This window comes from Furipterus horrens, unplaced genomic scaffold, assembly GCF_987537825.1.
Source record: "Furipterus horrens unplaced genomic scaffold, mFurHor1.1.pri manual_scaffold_6, whole genome shotgun sequence".
Lineage (NCBI taxonomy): Eukaryota > Metazoa > Chordata > Mammalia > Chiroptera > Furipteridae > Furipterus > Furipterus horrens.
Window position 1 is genome coordinate 43,508,801 of NW_028327176.1, and position 12,034 is coordinate 43,520,834.

The 12,034-nt window shown below is 35.6% G+C and overlaps 1 protein-coding gene across 10 annotated transcripts in view; it reads left to right on the forward strand.

Annotated features, from left to right (window-relative positions):
- EHBP1 (EH domain binding protein 1) overlaps positions 1-12,034 on the forward strand; it is a 381,983-nt gene that overhangs the window by 82,390 nt on the left and 287,559 nt on the right. For all 10 annotated transcript variants that reach the window (XM_090281360.1, XM_090281362.1, XM_090281361.1 and 7 more), the window contains exon 5: positions 8,075-8,128. In XM_090281360.1, the coding sequence (XP_090137486.1) occupies positions 8,075-8,128 (54 nt within the window). The remainder of the gene's footprint in view (positions 1-8,074; positions 8,129-12,034) is intronic.

Here is a 12,034-nt window from a genome sequence, read left to right on the forward strand (position 1 = left end):
AGATTGCTGTGGACCACACAACCAACTAAAGTACCAGGCCTTTTATCTCGTGGGCTTTTATTTCCTTGTAAAGTCAATCCCAGTTCCTCAGGGCTTTTTGGTAACAACCAGAAAGAGCCCAAGCATGTCTCCTTTAGGCATGACATTCCAGTTAAAGTCTTAGTCAAAAAAACGTCTATTAATGGCTGGTCTTCTTAGTTTTATGCAAAGAAACTTATGTCATTACTTACTTCTTTATACTGCCCAACTCTGGAGGAATCAGATAGTGAGAAAAATATACAGTGTGAAGGAAAATCCTTGTCCTTCTAATATTCACTGAACTTGCATTTCCATTCTTTATATTTTCATTTTTTTCCCCCACTAAAATTTTTTGTTTTTTTTTTTCCATTACAGTTGTCCCACTGTTTTCCCCCTTTTGCTTCCCTGCACCTTGCCCCCCTTCTCCCACATATAGTCCCCACCCAGTTGTCCATGTCCATGGGTCATTTATACATGTTCTTTGACTAGACCCTTCCTCTTCTTACCCCCTTTCTCTCCCTCCCCACTTTCCCCTTGTTACTGTTAGTTTATTCCTTGTTTACATACCTCTGGTTCAGTTTTGCTCATTTTTTTGTGTTGTTCATTAGTTTCCTGTAACAGGTGATAGCATAAGGTAATTTTCTTTTGTTGCCTGGCTTATTTCGCTAAGCATAATTCTCTCTAGTTCCATCCATGTTGTTGCAAATGGTAGAAGTTTCTTCTTTCTTTCTGCTACGTAGTACTCCATTGTGTAAATGTACCACAGTTTTTTGATCTGCTCATCTACAGATGGGCACTTAGGTTGTTTCCAGCACTTCGCTATTGTAAATAGTGCTGCCATGAACAGAGGGGTGCATAGGTTCTTTTGAATTTGTGTTTCAGGATTTTTTGGATATAGTTCTAGCAATGGAATTGCTGGTTCAAAAGACAGTTCCATTTTTAGTTTTTTGAGGAAATTCCAAACTGTTTTGCATAGTGGCTGCACCAGTCTGCATTCCCACCAGCAATGCACCAGGGTTCTCATTTCTCTGCATCCTTGCCAGCACAAGTTGTTTGTTGATTTGTTGATGATGGCCATTCTGACTGGTGTAAAATGGTATCTCATTGTGGTTTTTATTTGCATCTCTCTGATGGCTAGTGATGTTGAGCATTCTTTCATATGTCTATGGACCCTCTGTATGTCCTCTTTGGGGAAGTGTTTGTTCAGGTTCTTTGCCCATTTTTTAATTGGGTTGTGTGTCTTCTTGGTGTTGAGTTGTATAAGTTCTTTATATATTTTGGAGATCAGTCCCTTGTCTGAGATATCATTGGCAAATATATTTTCCCATATGTTTGGTTCCTTTCTCTTCTTGCTGATGTTTTCTTTTGCTGAGCAGAAACTCTTTAGTTTGATGTAGTCCCATTTGTTTATTCTTTCCTTTATTTCCCTTGCCTTATGAGATATATCAGTGAAAATGTTGCTACGTGGGATATCTGAAATTCTCCTGCCTATTTTTTCCTCTAGGACTTTTATGGTGCCACGGCTTACATTTAAGTCTTTGATCCATCTTGAGTTTATTCTGGTGTATTGTGTAAGTTGGTGGTCTAGTTTCATTTTTTTTGCATGTCCCTGTCCAGTTCTCCCATCACCATTTGTTGAAGAGGCTCTTTTCACTCCATTTGATGTTCCTTCCCCCTTTGTCAAATATTAATTGACCATAGAGACATGGGTTTATTTCTGGGCTCTATTCTGTTCCATTAATCTGTATGTCTGTTCTTATGCCAGTACTAGACTGTTTTGATTACCGTGGCCTTGTAGTATAGTTTGATATCAGGTATGGTGATTCCTCCTACTGTGTTGTTCTTCCTCAAAATTCCTGTGGCTATTCGGGCTCCTTTTTGGTTCCATATAAATTTTTAAAGTATTCTAGGTCTGTGAAAAATGTCATTGGTATTTTAATAGGGATTGCATTGAATCTATAAATTGCTTTGGGTAATATGCACATTTTAATGATGTTGATTCTTCCCATCCATGAACATGGTATATGCTTCCATTTATATGTATCTTCCTTAATTTCTTTCTTCAGTGTTATGTAGTTTTCTGAGTACAGTTCTTTTACCTCCTTGGTTAAGTTTATTCCTAGGTACTTTATTTTTCTTGTTGCTATGGTAAGTGGGATTTTTCTTTTAGCTTCTATCTCTGGGAATTTATTGTTGGTGTACAGAAATACCTTCGATTTCTGAATATTAACTTTGTACCCTGCTATTTTCCAAATTCAGTTATTAGGTCGAGTAGTTTTTTTTTTTTTTTTTTTTTTTTTTTGTGGCATATAGGATTTTCTATGTACACTATCATGTCATCTGCAAATAATGACAGTTTTACTTTCTCTTTTCCAATTTGGATGCCTTTTATTTCTCTCTCTTGTCTGATTGCTGTGGCTAGAATTTCCAAGATTATGTTGAATAGGAGTAGAGAGAGTGGACATCCTTGTCTTGTTCCTGACCTCAGGGGGAATGCTCTCAGTTTTTGCCCATTGAGTATGATGTTGGCTTCATGTTTCATGTTATATGGCCTTTATTATGTTGAGGTATGCTCCCTCTGTTCCCATTTTGCTGAGAGTTTTCATCATAAATGGGTGTTGTACTTTATCAGATGCTTTTTCTGCATCTATTGATATGATCATGTGTTTTTTGTCTTTCATTTTGTTTATGTGGTGTACTACGTTTATTGATTTGCAAATATTAAACTATTCTTGAATCCCTGGGATGAATCCCACTTGATTGTGGTGTATGATCTTTTTAATGTGTTGCTGGATCTGGTTTGCCAATATTTTGTTGAGGATTTTAGCATCTATGTTCATCAGTGATATTGGCCTGTAGTTTTCTTTCTTTGTTGTGTCTTGACCTGGTTTTGGAATTGGGGTAATACTGGCTTCATAGAACGAGTTTGGGAGTCTTTCCTCTTCTTGGAATTTTTTAAATAGTCTGAGAAGGATAGGAGTTAATTCTTTCCTAAATGTTTTGTAAAATTCACCTGTGAAGCCATCCGGTCCAGGGCTTTTGTGTGCCGGGAGCTTTTTGATTACTGTTTCAATTTCACTCTTTGTTATTGGTCTGTTCAGGTTTTCTGCTTCTTCTTGATTCAGTTTTGGAAGATTATATGCTTCCAGGAATTTGTCCATTTCCTCTAGGTTGTCAAATTTCTTGCCATACAGTTGTTCGTACTAATTTCTTACAATCCTTTGTATTTCTGTGGTATTGGTTGTGATTTCTCCTCTTTCATTTCTGATTTTATTTATTTGGGTCTTCTCTCTTTTTTTCTTGATGAGCCTGGTTAAAGGCTTGTCAATTTTGTTTATCCTTTCAAATAACCACTTCCTACTTTTGTTGATCTTTTGAATTGTTAGTTTAGTCTCTGTGTCATTTAATACTGCTCTGATCTTGATGATTTCCTTCCTTCTATTCGCTCTGGGCTTTGTTTGTTGTTCTTCCTCTAGTTCTTGTAGCTGTAGGGTTAAATTTTTTATTAGAGATTCTTCTAGCTTTTTTAGGTAGGCCTGTATTGCTATGAACTTTCTCTCAGGACTGCTTTCGCTGTATCCCATAGGTTTTGGGCTGTTGTGTGTTCATTATCATTCGTTTCTAGAAACTTTTTGATTTCTTCTTTGATGTCATTGTTAACCCATTCATTATTTAATAGCATGTTATTCATTTTCCATGAGTTTGAATGTTTTTGAGTTTTTTCCTTGAGGTTGATTTCCTATTTTAAGGCATTGTGATCTGAGAAGATGCTTGATATAATTTCTGTTTCCTTGAATTTGTTGAGGCTTGTTTTGTGTCCTATCATGTGGTCTATCTTTGAAAATGTTCCATGTGCACTTGAGGAGAATGCATATTTTGCTTCTTTGGGGTGAAAAGTTCTATATATATATATCGACTTAGTCCATTTGATCTAGAATGATGTTCAATTCCTCTATATCTTTGGAGTTTCTTTGCTTCGAAGATCTGTCCATTGTTGACAATGTGGTGTTAAAGCCCCCTCCTGTGAGTCTGTTGCTGTCTGTATCTTTCCTGGAGTCTTTAAAAATTTTCCTTAGATATTTGGGTGCTCATAAGTTGGGTGCATATATGTTTACAAGGGTTATATCTTCTTGATGGATTTTTCCCTTAAGCATTATGAAATGCCCTTCTTTGTCTCTTTTTATGGCCTTTGCTGTGACATCTGTTTTGTCTGATATACGTATTGCTACCCCAGCTTTTTTTTTTTTTTTTTATCACTGTGTGGTTGCCTCTCACGAGGCCCCCCAACTGGAGAACTGACGTACAACCTAGTCATGTACCCTGACTGGGAATCAAACCAGCGACACTTGGTTTGCAGGCTGATGCTCAATCCACTAAGCCACAGCAGCCAGGGCTCCAGCTTTTTTTTCATGTCCATTTGCTTGAAGTACTTTTTTTCATCCTTTCACTTTCAGTCTGTGTAGATCTTTTTTTCTAAGGTGGGTCTCTTGTAGACAGCATATATGTGGGTCATTCTTTCTAATCCATTCAGCTACCCTATGTCTTTTGATTGGAGCATTTAATCCATTTACATTTAAGGTTATTACCGATAGGTACTTATTCGTTGTCATTTTTCCCCTTTGTACTTGTGTTCCTCTCTGTCTCCCTCTGTTTCTTCATCTTCTTAAAGCAGATCCTTTAGCATCTCTTGCAATGCTGGTTTGGTGGAGATGTATTCTTTTAGCCTTCTTTTGTCTTGGATACTCCTTGTTTCACCTTCCATTTTGAGTGAGAGTCTTTCAGGGTAGAGTGTTCTTGGTTGCAGGCCTCTGTTTTTCATTGCTTGGAATATTTTTTGCCATTCCCTTCTGGCTTGTAGTATTTCTGCTGAGAAATCTGATGATAGCCTTATTGGAATTCCCTTGTGTGTTATTAGTTGTTTCTCTCTTGCTGCTTTTAGGATTCTCTCTTTGTCTTTGAATGTTGGCATTTTAATTATGATGTATCTTGAAGTGGGCCTATTGGGGTTCATCTTCATTGGGACCCTTTGTGCTTCCTGGACTTGCGTGACTCTTTCTCCCCTCATGTTAGGAAAGTTTTCTGTCATTAGTTTTTCACAGAGGTTTTCTATCCCTTGCTCTTCTTCTTCCCCTTCTGGAATTCCTGTGATATGGATATTATTACATTTCATGTTGTCCTGCAGCTGTCTTAGAACCTCTTCATTCTTGTTCAGTCTTTTTTTCATTTTGTTGCACTGTCTGGGAGTTTTTGTCTACGTTGTCCTCCAGCTTGCTGATTTGTTCTTCTGCTTCCTCCAGCCTGCTTTTAATTCCTTCTACTGTGTTCTTCAATTCAGAGATTGTATTCTTCATTTCCTCCTGGCTCTTATTGATAGCTTCTATGTACTTTTTCATGCTGGTGTAATTCTCAGTAAGTTCCTTGTAGTTTTTCTGGAGTTCCTTGTAGTTTCCCTGGAGTTCTTTGTAGTTTTCGCTGAGCTCATTGAGCTTCTCCATAATCCATGTTTTGAATTCCATATTTGATAGTTTGCTCCCCTCTATTTCATTTGACACTCTTTCTGGGGATTCTACCTTTCCTTTCGATGGGGGGGTGTTTCTCTGTCTCCCCATTTTTGTGACTCTTATTGTTTGTTGATGCTTCTTAGAATGATCTGCACTTCCTGGATCTGCCCCAGGTGGCATCAGATCGTGTACCAGTCTGGCCCTAGGCAGCCTGTTGGAGACTTCCAGGGATCTACTGCCTTTGTCTGCCTCCTTTAGTTGTTAATCTATTCAATCTGTGATTAGCTGTCAGGCTTAAGAACTGTGGGTGTGGCAGCTTAATTCCTGCAGGCAGGGCTTTTGCTTCCCCTCAGGCTGACACCACTTGGCAGGGGGAATGGTCTGCCTGCAGTACTAGGGATGAATCAGCACTGGGACCCAGTTGGCTGCTCCCCCAGTTCTCCCCTTAAAGCCACTGTGCCAAACTCTCCCCAGGCGTCTCCAGTCCTCTCTGCCTTCCCTCTGCTTGATTATGTTGTTACAATTGTCCTAAGTTTTGCCTTTTGCCCCCATCTGCCTGGTACCCTCCTTTCCTCCAGCAATAAATACCCTCACCTGAGTTCATGTTCATGGGTCATGCATGCAAGTTCTTTGGCTTCTTCCTTTCCTATACTATTCTTAACATCCCCCCTGTCTATTTTGTTCCTACCAGTTATTCTTTTTAATCCCTGTACCATTTCCCCCATTGTCCCCCTTCCCCTTTTCAGCTGATAATCCTCCAAATGATCTCCATACCCATTATTCTGTTCCTATTCTGGTTGGTTGTTTAGTTTTTGTTTCTGTTTTTTAGATTCAGTTTTTGGAAGTTTTGAGTTTGTTGTCATTTTAATATTCATAATTTTGATCTTCTTTTTCTTAAATAAACCCCTTTAACATTTCATGTAACAATGAATTGCTAATGATGAGCTCCTTTAGCTTTTCCTTGTCTGGGAAGCACTTTATATGCCCTTTTATTCTAAATAACAGCTTTGCTGGGTAGAGTAATCTTGGTTGTAGGTCCTTGCTTTTCGTCACTCTGAATGCTTCTTGCCAGTCCCTTCTTGCCTGCAAAGTTTCTTTTGAGAAATCAGCTGATAGTTTTATGGGAACCTCTTTGTAAGTAACTCTCTTTTTTTCTCTTGCAGCTTTTAAGATTCTCTCTTTATCTTGAACCTTGAGCATTTTAATTGTGATGTGTCTTGGTGTGGTCCTTTTTGGGTCCAACTTGTTTGGAACTCTCTGTGCTTCCTGGACTTGTATGTCTATTTCCTTTGCTAAATTAAAGAAGTTTTCTTTTGTTAGTTTTTTCAAATAAGTTTTCAATTTCTTCCTCTTTCTCTTCTCCTCCTGACACCACTATGATTCAGATGTTGGTATGTTTAAAGTTGTCCCAGAGACTCCTAAGCCTCTCCTCATTTTTTTTGCATTCTTGTTTCTTCTTTCTGTTCTGGCTGAATGTTTATTTCTTCCTTTTGTTTCAAGTTGTTGATTTGAATTCTGTCTTTCTTCCCTGCACTGTTGCTCCCTGTATATTTTTCTTTATTTCACTTTGTGTAACCTTCGTTTCTTTCTTTATTTTTTGGTGTACTTTATGAGTTCTCTGAGCATTCTGGTAACCAGTATTTTGAACTCTGCATCTGATAGGTTGGCTCTCTCCATTTCATTTGGTTCTTTTTCTTGGGTATTGTTCTATTCTTTCATTTGGGCCGTATTTTTTTGCCTCCTCAATTTGGCAGCCTCCCTGTGTTTGTTTCTGTGTATTAGGTGGAGCTGCTTTTACTCCCTGGCTTTGTAGTGTGGCATGTGTAACAAAGGCACATGTCTTGATGAATGCACCTTCTTTAAATTTTTGGTTGTAGGATTTCCATACAGCTCAGTTTTCTTATGGTTGTGGTTGTTATTTGTTTCTTAGATCTGGTTGTAATTCTTTCTGTGGTTGCACGAGGAGGCAAAGTGTATCTACCTACACCTCCATCTTGACTGGAAGTCTCTTCTTCCGTTCTTAATTTTGCAAAGCTTCAGGAGTGGAGAAAGAACCAAAAGAAGAAAATGGGATAGCCATTTATTCTTTCCACAGATACCGAGCACCTGAATGTACCATGCAGTGTTCCAGATGTCAAAAATCCCCAACCTCAAGGAGCTTTCATTCTCCCACTGCCTCTTCTGCTGCCGCTGCTGCCCCCCCCCCCCCCTTTTGCTGTCTCCATCATCTAAATGAAGTATTTGTTAATAGTCCACTTGCTAAGTTATCTGTATGGTCGGGTTTCTTTTTATCTGTATGATCGGGTTTCTTTTTATCTTGTCATCTGTGCTATCCTGGAAGATGATATGCATCAATATAAATAAGTAAAATAGAGAATTTCTCAGTATAAAATAATTCTTTAAATTTAGAGAAATTATGGAAGTTTCATAAGAGTAGGCCATTCTGCCTCTCCCTTTTTAAAAGTTGGTAAAGCGAAAAGCAAGGCTGTCTCATTTTATTGATTGGTTGGATTAAAGAAATGTATTTCAGCTTTATAATTTTGCTTTTATTACAGGATCCTCATGCAGAGGAATTTGAAGATAAAGAGTGGACATTTGTCATCGAAAATGTAAGCTAATGGTGAATTCTGTCATGTTTCACATTTTTTGACTATACATTTCTAAGGTACACTAGCATTTTGGTAATAGGAGAGATCTTGCCTTATTAAATTAAATAGTGATTCATAGGTTTTAGAAATTTTTAATGCAACAGTAGCTGTTAGCAGAATTATTTGTAAGGAGTACTTTCATTTAAACCGTAAAAGTAAAAATTCTCTTCAATTCTGGATTATATATATACTTTCTGAGGCTTGAGGGAAAGACCATGTCTTATACACCTTTTTATCTGTTCAACATCTAGCATGATGCTTCTTGTATAGGAAATTCTCATTTACACATGTGTTGAATTAAATCATGAGTGATCTTTGAGATCTTTTAAAAATAAAGCACATCTTTTAACTTTTTGTTTGAGTTGAGGGATTCTGTATTGGTGCTTGAATTATCATCTTTAATTTACATACTGTGGAATTTCAAGTATCTGGCAAGTGAGTATGGTAGGTGTTCAGTAGATGTTTTTGAATGGGGATTAGGGAAGATAGGCAATGAAAAAATACTAAATTAAGAGTGTGGGTTCTGGTGTCAAATAGACTTGATTTCAATCCCTGGCTCTTTCACTTATAAGCTCTCTGATTGGGTTAGTATCTTATCTTCTCAGCCAGCTTGTTTTGAGGATTAAATAATGTTAATGAATATTAGTTTTTACAATTGTCATCATCATTGTTTTCATGATCACCATTAAGTTCTAAAATATATTTATAACAAACTTATAATATCCTTTGCAGTGTATTCTTCCTTCTCAAGTTAGCATATTGTGTGACTTTGTTTTATATCTCAGTGATAAAAGTATTCTTAAACTTTTTCCAGCAGTGACTGGGCCATTTTTAGTCCGAAAGGTCTGAGAAACTTGTGTGCGGGGAGATCAGGTCCAAACACAGCAGGTGATCTGATGGCTGCATATCAAGCCAATGTAACGTTAAAGGTTCACACATGTTATCAACTCACTAGCTTTTCTGTAGTGGTAGATCTGAACGTTATACTTGAAATAGCCACTGACGCTTTAAAGACAAACATAGACTTTTTGAAATCAGTTACAGCTTCAAAAGCTAGCTTTCATTTTCGTATCAGGAGCTTTTTCCCCAACACATGTTCTTTTGGTTTTCAATACTAATAGCTGTGTTATACATCTGAAGTTTGTTAGTTAACTTGATGTATTAAAGAATTAGTGAATTAAATTTAGGTTGTAATTAATGGTAAAAATATGTAAGAATTAACTTTACATTTTTTGAGATAGGTGTTATTACTAAACAATTACTCTTAGGATAGAAGCACACCAGTTCCAAATTTCTGGAGGATAGGTTATGAACTAACTAACCTCATGAAAGTTAGAAGTGAAGACAAAAAACCCCAGAAAACCTAAAAAACAAGCTATATGGTATGGATTAGGTTTGAATGCAAAAGGCTTTCAAATCTAAAGCATTTTAGAAAAAATTCTGTTATTAAAATCTGTGTTACAAATTTTATAAATGTATCTTAAAAGTTAGAGAAGTGTTAAAATATAAAGTGAAACAGTATGTTTGGATACCTTTTTAATGAAAAATATATTAAGTTCAGAAGCTTATTTTGCTCATTTGCATATTTCTTACTCAAATGATTGAAGTTGCCATAAATGTGACTATGAAGTAAGAAATTAGCCATAGGAGGAAAATAAAAAATGAAATACAGTGCCGTTCCTTCTCTACAAATATTTATTAATAAATTAGATATATAAAAATCTAGTAAACATAATATAGATGGCTTTTAACTGTTATTCGTATTATTTATAAAGTTTTAAAATCAACATTTTAATTGAATTATTACTAGATTTAAATTTTACTGTGCCATCCAGTGATTCTGAAGACCTTACTCTGAGGTACGTAGTGGATAAAACAATGGACTTGCGGTGATTCTCAGCCCTCATTATGCTTTTTTAATAGCTGAAAGATTTTCTGCACCATATTCTTGTTTGAAAAAAATACACTTTTTTCTCTCATATCATAGTATAGAGAAAACATGAAGTTTTGATTGCATTAGTATTTAGGGTTAATCTTGATGTTGTATCTTCAAAGCTGGTGAACTTGAGTAGATTATTTTCTAGGACTCAGTTTCTTCAGTTGTAAAATAAAGGTTTTCTGCTGATCTCAAAGGGCTTTTGTAGGTTTGTAACTTTTAGTTGATAGTAATATCTGTAAACTTTTTCAAATTACTTTTTTGTAGACAAGTTTTTGATTTTCAAGTTCATGGAGAATGAAATATTTAAAATAATTATCTAGTATAGCATTTTGGAATAAATTAATATCTCCCTAATTTACATCTTTCTTTTAAAAATCTATGTCAATATTTATATTTTCTCTATACTTTTAAATCTAGAATGGAATATGAGTATTGTTGTGAGTTTCCTGTTCTGAACTTTTTAGCACAACAGTTCTTTGCTCCTACTCCTTGTTTCTATAATAGTTATTTCCTTTGCAAGATTTAAAAAAAAGAAAATTAAATTGTGTGAGTGAAAAAGGTGAAAGGGAGTAACAGGTACAAACTTCCCAGCTACAAAATAACTTTATGGGGCCTGTAATGTACAGCACAGAGAATATATCCAATAGTATCTTAATAACCTTTGTGTGGTGACAGATGGTTACTAGATTTATATCCATGATCACTTTATAAGTTAGGTAAATGCTGATTCCATGAATTGTATTCAACGTAATATTATGTCAACTATAGTTTAATATTTTTTAATAAAAGGAAAATTGAATTATGATATAAGCTCACTTTTCATATTATGGAAGACATTAGCCTTGTAGTAGAAACCTAATTTCTCAGTCATGGGTATAATACATATATACATACATACATATATACACCAATCTTTTAAGAGGTAGCCAAACTTAGGGGAATCTAGGTATTGAGCTGATTTGAAGAAAACTAAAATTAATCAGAATGTGGAAGGGAGGCAATTTTTTATCAGTAATGATGACAACAATTAATAATGCTTGCTAGGAAGCCAAATGCAAGAAAATAATGTTTATTAGATGAATTTCTTATGATTTTGTTATTGTTGGCTTATGCCTGTTTTTACAGCAGGGTTTTTTTTTTAACAGACAAATATGGGATTTGACCTATTTTGCTAACATGTTTATTTTTAAAAAGAGGTTAAAGAGAGAAAGTTAAATATTAAATACATCATTACCATATTTACTTATGTTGTTTATAGTTACTAGATTTCAGAAGTATTATGAAATTGCTGTATTCTTAGTGCACAGGAAAGAGCATGAATACGTTGTAAATAAAACATTTAAAATATATTAAAAGAGAGTATACTGATTTAAATACTTTAAACTAGAATAACTATCACAAATTGTGATCTGTCTAATCTTAAAGGATGAGGTGGTATAATTAAACCTAAAACAAAGCAAAAGAAAGGAAGTAGTGTATTCTGAGCTGGAAAATAGACCAGAATTGGACAGTACTAACCTAATTTCCTTGCCCAGACCAGCTCCTATATAGTGAGAGGCATAGATGGATTTTGAGGATAGTTTTTTAGTTTCCTCTCCAGGTGTTAAATCTTTTTATCTGCTCTGGAAAATCTAGGTTATTTTTCTGAGATGTTAATAGGACCTCTCCTTGGATAAGTAAATTTTAACAGGGTTCTGTTCCATTTATCTCTGTACATACCTTTTTTTTTATTTTTTTTATGTAATGCCTTTTTTGTAGTAGGTATTCAATACATATTTATTGAAAGAATGAGTGAATGATTATAGTTAAACTCAATTAACTGTTAGAAATCCTGTAAAGATTATGATTTTTGAGAGGAATTTTAGCTCTTTCTGTAAGCAGCTTGAAGTGACCTCTGAAAATGGTTATCTATTCACTCGACCCAGAAA